Source organism: Falco punctatus, assembly GCF_963210335.1.
Source record: "Falco punctatus genome assembly, chromosome: 6".
Taxonomy (NCBI): Eukaryota; Metazoa; Chordata; class Aves; order Falconiformes; family Falconidae; genus Falco; species Falco punctatus.
Window position 1 is genome coordinate 5,377,964 of NC_137585.1, and position 19,719 is coordinate 5,397,682.

At 49.1% G+C, this 19,719-nt stretch overlaps 1 protein-coding gene across 6 annotated transcripts in view; it reads left to right on the plus strand.

Annotated features, from left to right (window-relative positions):
• Positions 1 to 19,719, plus strand: part of LSAMP (limbic system associated membrane protein) — a 1,038,741-nt gene that overhangs the window by 724,729 nt on the left and 294,293 nt on the right. For 4 of the 6 annotated variants that reach the window (XM_080393375.1, XM_080393373.1, XM_080393376.1 and 1 more), the window contains exon 2: positions 898 to 976. In XM_080393375.1, the coding sequence (XP_080249501.1) occupies positions 898 to 976 (79 nt within the window). Of the gene's footprint in view, positions 1 to 231; positions 977 to 19,719 lie in introns of those variants that run through there. The other 2 variants (XM_080393374.1, XM_080393377.1) reach the window with 2 other exon arrangements.

A 19,719-nucleotide genomic window follows, 5' to 3' on the forward strand; every position in this document is an offset into this window, starting at 1 on the left:
TCCCATGGCCCCCTCTCCCCGCTGCAGTCCCCCCCCTTCCCAGCCGCGCTCCGGCCCCCCCAGCCCCGTGCCGGCCGGGGGCAGCCCCTTCCCCGCCGGGCGGGGGGCGCGGGGCGCTGCGCCCCCGGGAGAGGGACGGGGAGCGCCGCTGCCGCCGCGGCGGTGCCGAGCTGCCGTCTCACGAGTGAGGCTCCCTCCCTCCCTCTCTCCTCCCTCCTCCCTCGCTCCCTCCCTCCCTCGCTCCGCCTGGGAAAGTGGGTTAGGAAGGGAGCTGGGGCTGGAGGCTGCACAGCCGCGCACTGGAGCGGGACCAGCCACTCGCGCAGCCCGGCGGCACAGGACTCGGCTTGTTCCTTTCCCTTTTTTTTTTTTTTTTTTTTTTTCCAACCTCTCTCCATCACTCCAAACGGGTCGATTTAATTGTTATCATTTTTTTATTATTATTTTGCTACCTGACTTTTTCCTCTTGCCTTTTTTTGGGGGTTGTGGTTTGGTGGTTTGTTTTTTTTTTTTTTCCCCTTTCCCCCTTTTTTTTTTGATTGAAGCTTGTGCTAAGACTTTTTGCGGAAAGCCTTTTGAAAAAAAAAAAAAAAAAAAGACGGGGGGGGGGGAAGAAGCCAGCAACAGACTGAAAAGACCAAGAGAAAGTGGCAGCTAAGGACTGTGAAATCACCACCACCACCACCCCCTTTCTGGGGCTGTCGATCAGAGCGAGAGTTGTACATTATTATTATTGTTGTTGTTCTTTCTACATCTGTCTATCCACACACACAGGCAGAGAGAGAGCCAAGTACAGACAGTGAAACTCGACGAGACCAGCCATGGTAGCAAGGGCTCAGCCTGATCGGAAACAATTACCGCTGGTCCTACTGAGATTGCTTTGCCTTCTCCCTACAGGGCTGCCAGTCCGCAGCGTGGATTTTACCCGAGGTACCGATAACATCACTGTGAGGCAGGGGGACACAGCCATCCTCAGGTAGGGCATTTTGCCAACTTTTCCTTTTCTATGCGCGTATCTATATTTCCGTGGATGCAACGTCTACGTGTGATGCGATACAGATTTGTGTGCGTATGTCTCCGGGAGAGTGTGTGTTATTTTACCTCTCGAACTGCAGTAGCGGCAGCTGCTACAAACAAGCTCTGCATGTTTGTGCTTTAATATTTAAAAAAAAATAATTGCAAAGCTTTGAAACAATTCTTGCTCCCACTCTCCTCTGTATAGTGCTCTGGATCAAAAGAATTTCAGTGGGGAAAGATCTGTTTGTGTTAGCCAGCTCTTGTGGATGTACGTTTTCCACCAGCCCTGCAGTATCGATAGAGATATCGAAAAGGGATCCAGCTGCGCTTGCCAGATGTTCCATTGATCTTCCCATACTTCTTTTTGTACCTATGCAAAAACTTTATCCCTGGTGCTGCCAGAACTCTCAGGCAAGTTCTTTTGGGAAACTCTGGCTTTTAATTTTATTCATTTATTTATCTGCCCTGTAGGGAGGGGAGATGGATGCAGTGGTGGCAAAGGCTGGTGGAAAATGGTGTAGGAGCTCCGACATTTATGAAGCTTGTATCTCGTTCACTGTGTTGGTTTCTTTGCAGGATTAAGTAAACGGGTGTATGCTGTGCCTAACTGCCTGAGTGGTTGTGATGAGGGTGTCTTTGCACATGAAGCCTTGTTCACTGGCAGTATTGAGTGTTATATTTCTGTATTCATTGTCCAGGTCTTCTAAAGGTAGTTCTGAGGCTACTTGGGCTTTCGGTTAGGAGTGTCCCAAATAGCTGAAATGCAGTCATCTTTTTCCTTTGGGTTTCTCTTTCAAATACTGCCTTGCTCAACTTACCTGCAGTAACTTCCCTACTGAAGGACAATTTTCTGCGTGTGAGTGTGTGCGTGCACATGCTGTGTATTATGGCTATAAAAGTACTGGACATATTAAAATAAGTCTGTAATCTGTGTGAGGAGCTGATAGTGCACAAACCTTGAAGCATCAAGGGAGCAATCCCCTAGCAAAGCTAACAGCAGCAGCAAAGTTTTCTTTCTCTTTCTCTGAAATAAATCCTGCTAGATGTCACCAAATGGTCTGCTATGTGATCCCCTGTGTCCTGCATCCCTCCCGTTTAATGACAGAGGAGTATGTGAGCTAGCAAGATGGGATCAGGGAAGAAGGATGCTAGAAGAGGGCTGTGTGTGTACATGTATCGCTTCTCTCAGCTCCCGTGTGCTGGGTTGTTTTGATCCTGGAATATCTGTTCAGCAGCTTCCATTCCCCAGCTCTCCAGACTTGTTAACTCGCATGTAAGATTTATCCACATGGAGTAATAGGATTTACAGAGTAATTCATCTGCCTTGCATATGCAATGGAAGGGGTTTAGATGCGACATGGTAAACACCTAACAAGGGGTGTTGCCTCTGACTCCCAGCTTCTCTCCTCTCCCTTTCACTCACTAGCAATTCCTATATCCCATTAACCCTTTTCTAGCAAGACTCCCAGCTGACTTATCCCATTTTCAAAGGCAGATCACTTCCATCAATCATTTATTTTGGAGGGGCTGCTCAGGCAGATGTTTGCTGGCATATGTTTGGTACATACAGGAGCAGACAAGTCATTAAGCTCACTTGCTGAGATAGGGGTCACTGAATTTCTATTTCCCACTTAACCTTGGAGCTTTTGAGTTTATCTAGATGCTGTGTGCTAAAGCTGCATTTGCAGCAGGGAGGGCTGAGTGGATGGTGGAGATGGTGCCTGCATGTGCTGCCTGTAAAGCGTTTGTCAGCAAGCTCAATGGGGCTGCATGGGAGAGTGGTTTCGGTGATTGTGTGTGGGGTGTGTGGCTTGCCAGGGTTATGTCAGGCACTAAAACAAAACACCTGAGTGAGGTGATCCAGCTGTGTCAGCCAGATGTGTGCCAAGTGACACAGTTTGCAGGAGCGGCACACCACCCAGCCATGTAACTGCTTGCCCTGAGCAATACCGTGTTCCTGGCAGGCTGCGTTTCTGTCAGAAGTGACTGTGGCCAGTGCACAGGCGGCTTTACCTCCCTCGGCTGCCTTCCTAAGCTTTTTAAGCAGATCTGGCTGGCTATACGCTTTTCACATTTCCTAGGAAGGGCAGTTGTCTGCTCTCCCTTTCCCTGGGACCATCCCCAGGCTTCTGGGATGCTTCAGTCCCTTCCTCAGGGGAGAGGCAGAAGCCAGGCTGTGCTGGGAGACCGCACTGCCACATGAGGCTGGAAGGGGTGAGGTTTCCTTCTGCCCCATACAGTTTAGGACCTGCAAGATGATGTTTCATTCCCTCAGTTTTAAAGCAAGGGTTGGTTTGCTAACTTCCCCCTCACTGTTTTCCCTGACCCTCCAAAAGCATAACTCACTTCAAGACAGCCTTGTGTTTGAAAAACTCCCAGCATCTTGCTCTGCCTGCCTATAGATCCACTAGTGACAACGCAAGGGGAAGAGCTAGATGGAGAAAAAACATTAGGCGATCTATACTAACTGTGCTCAGAGCAGATCTTCACCTCCACAGAGAGATAGGTAGGAGATTTCTAGACAGAGATCGTATCACCTATCTTTGCTATGCATCTACTTCAGAGGGAAGAGGGAGCGTGCATTGTTGATTTACCAGTGCCAAGTAGCTCCATCCTGTAGCCTGAAGGAAAATGAAAATGTAGGAGGGAGAAAAATGATATGTAGTTGGCAAGAAATAAAAGCAATGTACATAGTGATAAGATAACTAAAAACATTTTGTTCATGTAAATTGCGGTGCAAATCGTTCAGCAAAGCACCGAAGACAAGGTATTCTGACTGATTCTTCTCCTTTGGGGCCTTATACATTTGTATATAGTGTTACACTTGTAGGTGGAAGGATGGGTGGGTGGACTGAACTACGAAGTGGAGAAAAATAGTTTCTTATAAGCCCTAATGTTCCTAAAGGAAACCAGTCCTGTGGAGCTTCATCTACAGCTTGTTACTCAGAATAGAGTTATTCTGAGAAGTTTGGATATGACTTTTTAAAGCTATGGCATTTAAAATATTCCCTTGCTATGGACTTTTTAAAAATGTTCTGAACTCCATACTGGCTCATCTCCTAAGTGACCTGGCAGCAGATTTGATTTATTTGTTGGCCTTGCTGAAGGTTGATGACTTTTAGTGAGTATTTGGCATAGGCAAGTTAGTCAGGGAATTGCAGAGAGAATAAAAATAGCTCGTGATAGACTATCCACAGGGAAAAGGATAATGATCTGCTCCTTAGAGCAAGGCTGAAAAGAGAGGAGCGGTCTGACAGCTGCAACAGGTGAGAAAGACTGAGCGGTGTTTCTGGTGTTTGGCCAGCTACAAGCAAGAGAAGAGAGCAGAACGTTTCAAAGATGAAACTGTATATCAGACAGCCTGTCAGACTTACTAAGGTTCCATTTTTTAACTCTGTCTTCAGCAAGCGAAGGACACTGAACCTTATTTCGAGTATTGAGAAGGAACTGTGTGCTCCAACTCATGCCAATGTCTTGCTTGCAAGATTACAGTCACGAGGTTGTCAGGTTTTGTGTGCAGCTTCCCTGCTTGATGTTTGAAAAAAATTTCCAAACAACAAACGCACAAAATATCCCCCAAAACTAAATAAAATGTGAAAAGAAAAACAAGTCCCAACCTCAAATCTTATTTCTGTTTACCTGCCTTCAGCATCCCTTCCCACCTTGTTTGCTCTGGGAGTGTTGGGTGAGCAAAGGCAGGGACCCTGTGCTTTGTTCCATGCTTTCAGCCTGGGGAGGGGATGGGAAGCAGGAGGACATTGGCTAAGACAGGACATGTGCAGTGGTGGCAGGCAGCTGCCACAAACTGGGGAGGGAGGGAACTGTGCCTCTGTGTTGTGTTTGGCCCTTAAGGTGGGTTAGAAGCAAAACGGTGATGGAGTCCATGCTGCGGGCTCAGGTATCTGTACAGCGTGTCAGGAGGAGAGATCAGCTCTCTCAGGAACCACTGCCGCAGCTCACCCTAAAGTGCCTTTAAAGCGCTATTCTGTGGGCATCAGCGGGACTTGTAGGTTGCCCCCGGCTTTTAGTAGTCCTGGCACAAGGGCAGATTTGGCCTTTAATGACTTCTGAAATGGAGCTCATCACTAGCTGGAACCAAAATGGGTCACATCCCCATTCCCCTCCACGCAGTTAGTCCCGTACAAATCCACCAAAGCCCAAGGGCACTGCCAGAAATACTGCATTTGTCTTTGGGGCAGATTCCTGGGGACTGCTAATAGAGGTACAAGTGACTCATACAGGGCTTAAGCTGCTGAGTGCTGCTCAGATGGTGCTCAGCCCACTGGAGAACTGGGATCTCGCCAAGGCCAGAATTTGGCTCATTGTTCCAGAGTTTTTCCGAGTATCAACTTTTCATCAAGAATTAAATCAATCTGATGCACTGATGAAAGAACCAACACTTAACTGAGTGTGCGGTTTCCATTTTTACCAGTTTTTTTTAGATAATATGAAGTTTCAGGCTGATAGCACATTTAGGAACTTCCATCCTAATGGGTACTTATTTTCTTCAAGTTACATGTGTCAAAGGATGGGCTGGATTCAAATTACCAGCAGTAACAATAGCGCTGTCAGTGTAATCTTGCAATATAAGCAATTTATGCAAACTCTGTTCTTGGCCTCCCAGTATTTTGCTGATATTCTACACATGGAGCTATGGTAGAGGACAAAAGCACCTCAGGCAAAGTAGCAACACAGCATCACAACAAAGTTTACGCCCTATACAGTCATTTTAAAAGAAAAGTAAAAGCTGTTCAGATTACACTTATAATTAGCATCTGATTTGTAATAGCCCTGAGCTGAGCCCTTTGCTAGAAATGAGAATAGGCACGTTCAAAGGTATAATGGTACATAATAATACAGCCTTGGCAGTAAAATTGTAACCTTGATTATTAGTAGTATTGTTGTGGTGCTTAAAGGCCACCACTAAGTTGAGGCAGCCTTTGTATTAAGTGCCAGGCGAGCACAGAGTATGAGAGATCCCCCGTTCGGCAGGGCGGGCAGCTATTAACCGGGACAGGCAGGGGCTGGGGGTGGGCAGGAGGTGCCCAGAGGTGAGGGGACTCGCCCAGGGTTGCACAGCAGGGCTCAGGCGCACCCAGCCGAGCGACCTATCCATTAGCTTGGGTTGTCTTGCGGCTCAGCCACGCAACAAGCCAGCAAATGCAACAGATGAGGTTTCCCTGGTATGTCTTCATCTGTGCTGGTATCGACTACGAGTCCCAAATGCTCTTCTCTTTCTCCAGGGTGTAAAAAGCCTTCGTTATCAAATGCAGCGTACACGTGTCGAGAGAGGGTGTGCTTGGATCTGTGCAAATGGGGCTGTACTCTGCTGATACTTTCCTTTAAAAAAAACCCCAAACCCCTAAATGTTTGAATGTAGTAACATATGATGTTGCAAAACTTCCAGGTCTGGCAGCAGATGGTGCCATTATATGAAGGCACACATGCCTGCATAGATGTGTGAGTGTGTGTGCATATATATGATAAAGGAATTGCAACGCGTATATGGTCAGGTGCTGACGATCAGCATCTCTCCTCGTACACACACGATATTTATATATAGCGTGCCCAATGGTGAGCAGAGCCTTTGGGCTTCTGTGTTTTCTGCAAAGCGGGACTAACCCATCACAAGCAAAGGTGGAATGGAAATGAGAAAAGGAAAGGCCTTCGTTGGTGAAATTATGTATGTTTAATAACACCGTATGTATAATTTGCATTCAGAAAGATGGAGGAGGAGAGACAGTATCAGACAGTATGGCTTTAACCTCCTCCCCTGAGTCTGCACACACACTTCAGTTTGCAGCTAAGTACCATATGTTTTCCTACTTAGTTGGCATTAAAATTTATATAGTAGTACGTGTTACCTGGAGTGTCTCAGAGTTGGTACCTCTTCCACTCTGCTTCCCTCCCCAGCAGGTCATGAGGAAAGACCTAGTCTTAAAATAGCTCATAGTTACTGGAATTTGCCATCTCGTAACTCTTTTAAGTTTTCAAAATACGCATTACACATACTTGCCCTTTATATCCAGACCCACGGGCATCTGATTCTGACAGAGCTGCTGGGCCACAGCTCGCTGCCGGGGCGGCGGCAGGGCTTCGGCAGGCTCGCTGTGAGGCTGAATAGAGCCATTTTCATTGAAGGTACCTAGTTTTGTTGTCCATCAAAATATGCTCCGGCCTGTGTGAACTCATGCTCTGCTGGAGTGAGTGCAATGGAGGGCACAAAGGTGAAGTCAGGAATGCACTGAGTTTTCTTTCACTCTGGTCTCACTGAAGAAGAAACGAATGTGATTTTCAGCTGAATCTGACACCAAAGCACTTCCTTCAGGCTTCAGGCACATCTAATGTGCCTGGGTTTATGGTAAGTAATAGGAACCAATAATGATGAGTTTCACCTCTGCCTAGAAAACAGCTATTTCAAAATAATCTGAACAGCCAGGCTCCCCCATGCATGTGTATTTGTGCAGATTTTTAATAGGAGCAACTTGGTGGTGTGGGAGAAGCCAGCTGTGACCCCAGGGTGCCCCACTGTGCTGAGCCCTGTGCAAAGAGAGGAGAAATAACCCTGCCGCAGCTCAATTAATTCCACTGGTGTTGGGCCTTTTTGGTCAGAGCGAAGTTGATGGAATGGAGCCTACTCGGACCGGGCTGGAGTTCAGCAGAGACTTTGCAGTAACGCATCTGCATGAGGTTTGGGGGCTGCCTGCTTGCGTGTGCCTGTGAGCAAGTGTGTGTTTCCCTACATTTTCTCCTGCTTAAGAATGGAAAGTGTTTTCTTCTGTGTAGTTTTACAAATGTTCATATACTTTGTGAAGTTGCAAGCGTTATATAGGTCCGAGGCAGCACTGCCTGATGCACAGGGGGAGAGGCTGCTTGCTTGGGGGTCTGTGTGGCTTTTCTCAACACATGGGCCTTTGTAACCATCGCTAACGCTGGAAACATCCTTTTGCTTCAGTGTGCCTCAGTTGCTGCAGCTGTTAAAGGAAAAAGCAGCGAGCGAACAGGATATTGCATCTTCCTCTTCTGGGACTCAGTGGTTAACACCGCGGTAGATCTGGCCAATACTGTCCCTTTCCAGTAGCAACCTGAGCCACTCTCCCCGCTGAAATTTGGATTTCTGTGGCAGAGGGAAGTAGTGAAAGCTTTGGAAGAGCAGGGGGGCACGTCTCCCACACAGCCCTCCCACCCTCCTGTGAGAGGCGAGAGGTGCCCGAGTGGTTTCTCATCACAGGTGCTCCCCTTAGATGGGTTCATAGAAAAGCACCGGATTTATGAGGGGGAGGGGAAGGCCAGGAGATCTTCAGCTCCCCATGCACCAAACTGTGTGCTGTGCATTTGTGAAAAAAAACGGGGTGGTCACACAGCTGTGCAGCCACTACTCACAGTGCCACTGCACCCCCTCCTCTGAGGGACGGCAGGGTGGCCACGTTGGAGATGCACCACTGCCCTTGCCCCTGATGTGGTGTGACTTAGTGTGTCAGCGACAGCAGTGCCTCACCAGGGGTGGTGACAGTGGACAGTGCTTTCCCAGCGTAGGTACCCAGGGATGCTCTAACCGGGAACCTGATGGTACCTGTATGGCAGCTACCTTGCTCCCCCCATCCCAGGCTGGTTGTCCACCCTCACACGAGGCTGGTCAAGGGAGACAGTGGCTCAGAGCTGCACATCCCTTCACTTTTCCTGCCTTGCTGTGCAAACATAAACCCATGTTGAAATCCACTGGCAGGCAGCATCCATGACTTCGAATAGTAAATACAAATCTCTCCCTCTCCCTCTCCGTGTGTCTCTCTCTCTCTGTTATTAAGCTGACAGGCACTTAGCCAATTATCCAGTCGTCGTCTCAGCTGTATTTATGGAGGAGGAAGAGGCAACGCACACAGCTCTTGTCTTCAGGGCTTCAGCTGAGTCTCCCTTGTGTGCTGCAGCGTTTTCCCTTGTGTGAGCTGCTTAGGACGTACAGCGAAAGAAACCATTGAAGGGGATGAGTTGAGGAGAGGGAGGGGGAAGCAGAGAGGGGGAAGGGGTCTGCTCCCCCAGACCAGGCGCGTGCCATTGGTTTTGTGTTTAAATTGTTTGCTGTTGGTTTTGTGTTTAAATTTGGCAGAGCGCACGTGCCTTTGTTGCATAAGGCTGGGACGGATGGGGAATGTGCTGGTTGCAGGTACTCGCAAAGTCATTTTGCAACGACCAAGAGTCAGGAGCTATGCGGTGGCAGACTGCGAGTCTGTGCCGTAAAGTAAGGGGGCCACATGTACCTGGGGCCATAGCATGAATCTGTGACTTGGAGCTGGGAGCCACCCCTCATCCCTGATGCGGTATCGCTCCTAGAACAAACAGCCTGCACTGGCTCAAGTGTTTACTCCAAACAGCAAAATTTAGGCAAATAGCACTGAAGTGTTCTGTGAATATTTTCATGAATGTTAAAAATGAATTCACTTTAGCTGCAGCTGTGCTTCCTTTGTGTGTGTGCATGTGCATCTTTTTTTCTCTCCCCCTGGTGAATAATCTGAGTGGATGAGTTTTCCTTGCCCTGGCATTCACGGACAGAACATTTAAAATGGGTTCATAGATGAACAAACAAAGCTCTAGCTGCAATTTCTGGGCTGAAAGGCCCTGGCTGTACGGATTTGCAGGCTTGTGTGCCTATTCCTTCTCCACTGCCCCCTGACACTAACTTTGAGTATATGCCTGTGGTGGTCTTGATGCTGCTTGGGGAGCACTGGACATGACTCTTAGAAACCTTCATCAGAGCCTGGGCATAAAAGCAGTCAAACAAGTAAGATGTGGAGCTGATCGCAGCTTGAGCCACAATAATTTATGTGCATGTGACAAGAGAAAATTACCTTTAAACTCTGCACCCAACCAATCAATCTTACAGCAGCCTGTTTTTGCTAGGAAAGGTGCCTCAGGCCAAGCCTATCAAGCTCAGAAAAAGAAAGGTTAAAATGTTCTAACATCATTATCTCTTTCTTTTCCTTTGGAGGAGAGGAGCCACAGTGACAAAGCCTAGCTGACTCCTTCACACCACCCCCTTCTTAGTGAGCTCCATTCCCACAGCCCAGATTTCCAACAGGAGTCAGCAGGAATTTGTCCACGGTCAGGCCCTTTGCTCATCGTGTCAGGGAACAGAAAGGAGAGCATGTGACAGAGGGGACCAGGCATTAATAATCATGCTGGAACTGGAAAATGCTCAAGAGGGGAGAAAAACACCACCACTACAAGGTAGCAACCCTACTGAGAGCTGCAGGTAGCCCAGGGATGTTAGGAACCTCCCATCTGTTCTGAGGTGTCATCTGAGCTTGGAGAAAAGTGGGAATCGGGGAGTGATTAATCCCTGAAAAATTATTGTCCCCTCTCTGCCAAATACAACATAATATGATCTGTAGCCTCCAGGCCTGCAGCTATAGAGCAGGGAGCCTATGCCAGCTGAGGCAATTGTTTATTGGGGCTTTGTGGGGGAAGGGACGCTTGAGCCCCCGCTCCTCACGTGAGCAGGGTCATGTGTGAGCCGTGAGTCGGTGGAGCCTGTTTGTCCATCGGAGCCGGCAGGTTTATTAGCAGTCCCTTCCAGTCAAAGGCAGGGGAGATTTTAAGCTGGTGAGAGAAGATAGGGAGGGACTGCTGCAGCCCACCCTCCCCATTTTCCCATCTGATGCCCCCTTATCCTTTGGCATGCTGGTTAAACAGGGATGGTCCTTCCACAGCCCACCACCATTTCTCAGGCAGACTGTGGCCCCCACCTCCAGCTCCACAGACTTATCCTGGCTGCCCCCACTCTAGCGGGCCTCTTGTTCCTGACAGCAGGGTGAGGACCTCTCAGCCCCACGGCTCACCTGGCACCCACAGCCTTCTCCCCTGCCATGAGGACATCTCTCACCACCTTCTCTTTGCTCCCTGACCAGGAGGGACCTCAGCACTCGGTCCTGGCCACAGCAGATCATGCCTCTTCTTTTTAAGTAACCCCTTTTGGCTGACTTTCCCCTAGCTGGTCACTGCTGTCACCACCCAGTTACCCTGTGCCACTGGCCATCGGGGTGGTTGGCAGCACTGCAGAGAGGCAATCGGGGATGGAGAAGATGTGAGGGAGCGTGCTACTTTCCAGAGTCCTTCGCAACGCCGTGGAAAAATGACGCCCACACCCACACAGTTGCTGGCACGCACCCGCCATACACCTGCACAGGCCTATTTGTCTGTTCCTTCAATTACGCTGCTATTTAATTGAAATCGCTCCCGAGTGTAGTGGGGCTGAGACGGGGGTTCTGGCTGTGTGCTCAGACAGGCCTTACACGTGCAAGCAAGTACCTTGTGAATAGCTGGCTTTGGGTCCTGTGAGCCACGGACCCTGTGAGAAGAAGCTAAGAAAATGCATCAGCCTTGTCGTGACTTTCCCCCTCAACTTTCCCCCTCATGGCAGTTGCCTGAAATGGATCAACTTGTTGATGGGCGGTATGGGTAGGGGCAGGCTCCAGGGAGTGTTGGCCTCATGTTTATTGAGGAAAAACCCAACTAGGACAGAGAGCATAAGGAAGGATGCATAGTCAGATCGCTTTTCTCAGCTGTACGCTATGTAAGGCAGCCATCATTTGGGGCAGTAAACAATTGAGGTCAGTATACGAGGGCAGTACCCCTTAGAGTGTGCTAAATGTGGGTGACAGTAATAGGAGATCCCATGCTAATGAGGAACAGAAAAGGAGTAACCTTCACCAGCTAGACCCGCTCCTTAGGGACTGTTGTTATTAGACCTACTGCTGAGACTTGGAGCGTGCCCAAAGCCTTCGGGTTGTGCACATGGTGTACTTCATCCGCCTTCCCTCCACTGCCACCCTTGGCTGTCTCTTGCCAGCAAGGAAAGGGAAGACTGTGTTTGCAGAGAGCTGTCCACTGAGAGAAAGGATGGGTAAGTTCATCGGAGAGACAGAGCTGAAAACTCTCTCCTGTTTCCCCTCTCACAGATCTTACCCAGCTCCCTCTGCTTGGCACATTCCCCCATCCAGCGTTCCACCTGCCACTATGAAGTTGCTGTCACATCTCCTTCTTGCCTTCTCCATCTCCTCCCTCCCTCCTTTGCTTTCTCTCTCTGTCTCAATCCATCTTCTCCTCAACCTTCACCCCTCCCCAACACGAGTTCTTATTCCTGACGCCCGCCCCTTCCCCTTCTTCATTTTCTCTCTCTTTGCTCAGCTCTGATGTCCTTTGAATTTCCCTCCCCTCTGGACCCAGGGGCGAGAACTGGGGGGCTGGGGCAAAAGCAGAGAAGGATGGGGGAGCACCATAGTGACTGCAGTGCCCGACTCTTCTGCTGTAGATGGTAGAGCAGACTGACGTCTCTTGTTGGGCATGACCACTCAGTCAGCACTTTGTATTCAGGCTGGGCCAGCAGAGTATTCCCAGTGTATTTATTTTCTGTTTTTACACAGCGTGCCTGGTGCCTGTTTGTCCTGAGAGCTCATAGGAAGGGGTGTGTACGAGTGCTAGTAAGAAGTGGGGGCTGTGTCGCCAGCAAAGCTTTCTCTTCCTAGCAGGAATGTAGTTGGATGCCTGTTGCATCCCAGTGATCTGCTTCTCCTGCTTTCAGCTGCAGCCCAAGTTGGAAATAGAGTGGAAGGAGAGCCGTTCATTGACGAGGTGGTTGACAGGCGAGAGCTGATGCTGCAGGCTTGTGTGAAAGCCACCCTGCTGCTGTCAGCAGAGGAGCATGCTGTGGTGCTTCCTTGGTGTGCTGTGATTCTGCTGCTGGAAGTTGGAAGAGGGCAGCTGGGGGCTTTTTCTCCCTCTGTTGTAGCTCTTTCTTGGGTGAGAAGCTTGACACTCCTGCATGATGCTGATGTGGGGTGACACAGGTCAGTGCTGGTGTGCAGACCTGAGATTTTCTTGCAGAGGTGGCAAAGAAGGCAGATAAATTTAAAGGACAGTCATGGGGCAATGTTATGGAAGGTCCTCGGTGTTCAACTGCCAGACATCTCTGATCTTGAAGAGAAGTAGCAGGTCTTTAGCTCATGAGTTAGGATCATTTCAGCCAGATTTATCCATTCCAGGAGAGGCTTTCCAGCAACTCTGGAGACAGCCCCACGTGTTTGGCATGGAAACATAAGATGCTACAGAAAACTAAAGCCAGCTGCTAGTACTGTAGCAAGGATGTTCCTCAGTGCTGGTCACCCTTTATTACCCTCCTGTGGTACTTCCTTTTTGTGAGACTGGGACTCTGAAGCCTTTGTGAAAACACGTGCATCCTGGCTGCTTTTACACCTAAGGGAAACCTGAGATTGGCATCCATAATCAGGAGCAGAAGGTGCTGCAGGCAATCTGTCTTCCTAACACTGCATTAAACCCATTTTAGTTCTTTCAGCTAAATATCAAATTATCTGTCCACCCACACATCCTCCCCACTGCATCAACTGTGCTTAGTGATGGGCCATCTGTAGGACTTCTACCGGACAAGGGGGTCCGCAGGGGTTCTTGCGTAACACGCTTCATGCGTATTCATTGGCCTTTAGAGTGGCATTTCTTCCCTTCCTATTCTCCTGGCTGGTCTCCAGTACTGGCGATGAGTCAGAGGCATGCAGGTCTATCCATTTGAAAAGTGTGTCCCAAGGTGGAGGAACATGTGCAGCTTTTCTTCTTGCCTGAGCTGGGAAGTGGTGCTTAAACACAGGCCAGGTAGGTGTCTTGCCAGTTGAGAGGGTCAACGGATAGCACACAGATGCCAAAAAAAGAGAATAGCCTTAATTTGCTGTGCGTTCCAAGTTAATACAGAAAATAAGGCAACATACACATGCAGATGGATTAGCTTACAATGATTCAAGCAACAAAATAGATAAGCAAGGTAATGCACCTAATCATTACTACTTAAGGTTAGCTATAGGGATTAAGAAAGATACGTCACCAATTGTCCTAATGTATTACCATCATCTAGATCTATTACCATCATCTAGATCTGTTACCATCATCCAGATCCGCAGTTGCAGTGAGAATGTGGAGAGCCTGTCCTGGCAATTTGGAAGTCCTACGCAGGGCATCCCCTTGCAGGTGAGGTCTCTAAAATTGCTGCAAGAGGGCCCAACTTTTTATACAGTTGAACAAGCACCTTTCATAATTTCAAAGGCAGAAACATGGGATTCTCTCCCAAGCCTGGCCAGGGCTCAGGGAGGAGCCCGAAAGAGGTATTTTTAACTATTACATATTTAACAGAATGTCTGCTCAAACCGTCTGGGGTGTGTCACAAGACAGGTTAATTTCAAGTACCAAAGTATCCGGAAGGTCTTGTGACACGCTCCCCGATGAGGATAAATCATTTCTGCTTAGACTGCTTCCTTTTCTTGCTGATTATTGTTATTTTGAGATGGCAATCATAAGCTTAATATACCAAAATTGCAAAGCTAACACCATATATGCTTAGGCAGATGGTTAGGTTGTTGAATTAATCTAAAGGTCAACTTTATTCAGGGCCTGTTAGGAGGTCCCTGGTACTTGAGTAGGTCAAGGACCTCAGGCGTAGATTAGTCAGGCTTTTAAATGCCTTTTGTTTTTTTTGGTTTTGGTTTGTTTTCCCCCCCCCCCCCCCATATGGAGCTCAAAGTGGGGGCAGCATCCAAGAAAAGAGAGAAGGAAGGACACACAGCAGACTTAGCATCGTTCAGTGTCTTACTGGATGCCATGTTGTGTTCTGCTCTAGCCGTGCCCCTGCTTTGGGGTACTGTTGGCATCTCACTGATCACTGTATACACAGAGGTAGAATCCTGTGTCTCTTTGGGGTACTTTGTGTTACTAGGGCGATGTGGACCAGTTGGATGTAGTCCAGAAGAGAGAAGTGGAGATGATGAGAAGTCTAGACAGCATAATCAGAGAGGAGAGGTGGATGGAAATGAGGCTGTTAGGCCTAAAGAAGAGGGCTAAGCTTCAGATACGAACATCAGCATGTAGGTACATAAGATACAAAAGAAAGGAACAATGTCTTCTTCAGGAGAGGGTGAAGAGGGATGATTTAAGATTGCAGCAAGAGACACGGGTTGAATGTCAGAACTTTGCAACAGTAAAGGTAGCAAAACATTGAATCAAATTGCTTTGGGAGGCTGTGTAGCTGCATCACTGGAGGGCTTTAAGGACAGACTACGTATGTACAAGAAATGACAGATGCCACAAATGACAAAGTAGAGCTCATCCATCCTTCCTGGAGAAGAACAGACTAGATGGTTCCTTTGGGTCTCTTCCACCTCTGCTGCTTGATTCTGTGCAGCCTTCAGGCTCAGAGAATGGCAGGAGCATGGGCAAAAACACAGCTGAAAGCATCAGAGAAACGCCTCGGCAAGAAGCCAAGTGAGCCTGGCCAGGAGGTCTTTACCTATTTCTTCTGCTGTGGCTGCCCTCCTCCCTTCCATCGCAGGACGGCGGTGTGCTCCAAGGAGTCTGCAGTCAGTACCACTCTAGTCCAAGCATGTGATGCTTAACCTGTCTGGCAAACAGAAGTAGGAATCAGTGTCAAGACTATCCCTGAAACCAATTTTCTTTCAGAGGGACTCGGATCTTTTTCTCATCTGCTGCCCTTGGAGGGCCACAGGACCTAGAGGACGTTTTACCACAAGTGTGATAGGAAAAAAACAAGTTGAGGGCTCAGTGTTTTGTCCTGGGAAAGTTTGATGATGTTGCTGAACGTTTACCTCATGAGGCTTTGTCAGCATGTTCTGCTAATGGAATGTCACCTTTCCCTGGTGTGACATCACCTTGTGCATTGGGATATGAGCCCATGAGACTCAGGGTTTACCCGAGGGGTGGATGTGGTGCGGTGTATGAGCGCTGTTGGGGCTTTTCACCACCAGGGAGGTGGCACGTGACATAAGACACAAAGTAGGGCAGGCAGCAAGCCTCACAGCCACTGAGTGTCATGCCTTAAGCAATGAATTGCACGACTTACAGGGGGCACATGAAGCAACCAGAAAACTCCAGTGCAGTGAGGATGTATGGGAGAGTAGAAAAAGGATGTTTTAGGAGGGTGAGGAGCAATTTAGGAGAGAAAAAGCTAATTGGGGAAGGGAGAGAAGAACATACAGGGGCCTGTTGTAAAGTCTGGATGAATGCTTTTGATCTTCAGCTTTCTCCAGCTGTAGTGACCCGGGCCGTTGCTAACCTGGCCAGGCAAGCTGCCAGAGGCTGTCTCCATTGCTCACCTATTGTCCACTCTCATCCTGTCTCCGACTCGTGTTTTCTTGTCAGCATTTCTCTCCCACAGATCGATTCCTCCTTGGCTCATCCCAGTGATTTTAAGCATAGAGAGAAACTTCCTTTTGGTGGTGAGAGATAATCAAGCTGAATATTACCCATCTCTGAAGGGGAGGCAGTCCGTGAGCAGAGCCAAAGTCAATATCTTGGCAGATGTTGCCTTGCATTGATTTATCTTCTCCTAGAGCAGGGTGGATGGCCTCAAAGAAGGCAGCACGGTCACCTGGCCAAGCCCCAGCACATTTGCAGGCTACGTTAGCTTGCCTGATTTGGTCTCAAGAAGCTGCTCTCCTCAGTGTCCAGGGCTAGAAGAGCGTGGTGCCAAACTCACAAATCCCTCCTTCGCTCCTGTGTTCACATTGGTGTTACTTGTGCCGAGACAGATCCTGGGCTCAGAGCACTGGCTGATGGTGCTGAGCTAAGCCAGCCTCATTTACTGGCTTAATGGAGCAAGAAAACAATTGTCTGTGCTGCTGCTGGGGCAGGGACGAGGAGCAGGAGACCCATGTCCCGGAGGGGCCTTGCAGCGTGGGGGGTTTCCCTTTGCGGTGAACCTGGATGAGTCAGAGAGGGAAACAAGGGAGAGGAAACTTCTGTGTGAGCAGGGAGGGAGCAGCAGGAGTGGGGGGAAACAGGCAGGACCCCTCCGAGTCAGAGGAATTGCAGCCAGGGGATTGCTGTGCAGGACAGGGGAGGAGAAGGGGGGCTGCTTGCAGACAGGGGGGTAGCGGTGGAGGCAGGCTGTGGGGGAACCAGTTGCCAGGCAGGAGGACCAGGTCAGAGCATTGCTCCTGGGCTTCGCCCTGTCAGGACAAGCAGACAAAGGTGTGTGATGCTACCTGTATAGAGTTCCCGTTCCCAGCTCCCCAGTATAATGCACTCTCTGTTTTCAAAGACCTTTGAGCTCTCCTCCTGCATCTGGGAACTCCAGGTTTGGCTTTGGCAGCAAAGGGCCTCCAGCAGAGTAGGCTGGGGGGGGGCGGTTCAAAACCGCAGCTAGAGAGAAACCATCTGTGTGATCTCAAGTAACAGATACTCACATGCAAACCCCATCTCCTTTGGTACCACCCCCTTCCCCTCAGCCTCTTTCCCCAGCCCCTCACCTCCCCAGCCCTGGGTGAGACCATCACAGCCCCTCCCCTACCCACCCTGCCACTTCGGTGCTGTAGCAGCGGTCACTGCACAGATACATATACAGCATCCCTGGTTCTGCAGTCTCCCCGAGGCCCTGCACAGATGCTGATTGTCTTCATGCCCAGTTGGGGACAGCAGGAATCTTTATAAATAGCATCAATTTCTTGCGTAGCAAAGAGAAAACTTTCCCCTAAAAGTCCATCCTTCTGCTCCCAGGACTCGCCGGGAGGTCTCTTAAATGTCACAGTACGTTTGCAGCAGATAGTACCTCTGGAGGCTTCCTGTGGGTTCAGGTCTTGATCCAGGCAGAAATGGAACAAGTTTGCTGAATCTTTCCTCACAACCTAGTTCTTTCTGCCTGTCCTCGTCATTTTTATGTGAACGGTGCTTTCTGTTCAGAAGAGGCTTGAGACTGAAATAGGAGAAGCTGCAGAAGTGGGCGCTTAAGACGCAGGAGCCTGATGTGCTGGGGGAAGAAATAGATCTGGAGCAGCAGAAGGGGTACAGGGGTGCAGGAGCAGAGCTGGCACGGGGAGCCCCAGGTTGGGACAACTTGGAGGGGGAGGGGAGAGCTACCATTACTATCACAAGAGACAGGTGCATTAAGAATGAGCAAACATCCCTACAAGAAAGTAATTTGCTTTTCCAGCACTAAAGGTTCCTGCTGCTCCCCTCTGGGGTTGATTTGCTTCTGCAGGAGCACGTAGTGCTTAGAGGAGCCAAAAGCAACCTTCTTAGAGGCACAGTTGTTCATCCTCCCTCTCCCCTGCTCCCTGCCCACAGGCAGAGGGTGGCACGTAGCACCTGTGGGCAGATGAAGCCCTTTCCATCTCCCTAGCTGACACCAGGCTCCATCCTGCTGACAGCAGCTGGACATCCCCTGCTGCTGCACCACTTCAGCCTTAGGCGCTGCTTGCTGCTGCTGGGGCTCGTGTTTGCATCAGCAAATGTTCCTTCGCTGAGGGTTTGTGGCTACGGGGGCTGCGCTGTGCTTGCCGGCTGAGGATCTCCCTGCGGGCGTTGCAGGGAGAGGCCCTGGTGGCATATGCACAGTGATATTTAAATTAAAATTGCTCATATGAGATTCAGGGAGTAATAGGGAACAGCACCCAAGGGTTGGAAATCCTTCACCTCGCACGTGCCTCCCAGCGGCTCCCCAGTGCCTCGCGGAGCCCAGTTTGGACTGCCGGTGTACCATATATTATGCTGTCAGCCTCCGTTTGTGATTTCTGCCCTGTCCTTGCTTGTTCTCTGTTTTCCTTTGTGTTTATTATTCTAATTTATTGAGTTACCTGGAGTGTTTTCACAGACACCAAGGCTGCTTTGCAAAAATTAATGATTGTGCATTCTGCTTGGTGGTGCCTTGTGTAGACTTTGCTTTTATGTGATGGAGCCTAAAATATGCTCAGAGAAAATGAAAATGTTAACCTCTATTAAAAGCATACATAGATAAGTTGTTGTCAGATCTCTGCCAGAGCACATGGAATTACTTTGAGATTATTTAGCTCAGTAGTCCCTGTCATTTCTGAATCTCAAAGTATTTTAATTAATTTCCCCTTTGAGACAAGTCACTATTAGTCTCCCCACTTCGCAGTGTGAGAAGCGGAGGCTCAAAAAGGAAATTTTATCTCTGCAAATTAGTGGCTGGACATAGGTGAGCAAAATCTTTGTAGGCTGGAAGCCCAGCTTATAGGTCCTGCTCGGAGCTGTGCTACCTAACTGGCTGCTGGACCAGGGTATCGCATGAACATCTCCTAACGTAATGCAAAAGCAGGAGATTGTCTCGTCTCCATTGTGGTCAGAAAGGCCAGAGCTGGCAGTTCCAGTTCAGTAGAAAGGCAGCTGTGTGCAGGGAATGCTCAGCTTCTTTCATGTTCCTGAGAAAATCGGTGACCAGTGCTTGCACCTTAGTGTCCCTGCCTGTGAAATGGAGATTCTGGTCCAGAGAATGAGCATCCTGGTACAGGAGGAACCGACATTCATGCATCTCTCTAAAGGAGGCCAGGAATTTGAGCAGAGAAACCTACAGAGAGCAGTGCAAAGCGTTCCGTTGGTTTTTGAGGTACTGACTTGCTTTTCTGGAAAGGAGTAAAGCAGGATGCCCAAAAAGGTGGTTACGGAGTGTGTGACGGCCCTCTGGGCTCTGTTGGGAAGATCTAGATGGGGTCACAGGAAACGACAGCCCTGTAAATCTTGGAGCTGTGTCTGTGGCAGGTCCTTTCAGGGAGTGATACTGTAAATCTGTTGAAACAAGCTGTCTGTTCCCTAAAAGTTTACTGAGAATGAGTGCATTCCCTGATGGGTCAATGCCAGATCCAGCACTCATGGAGATCACTCAGAGGCACTAGGGGTGAC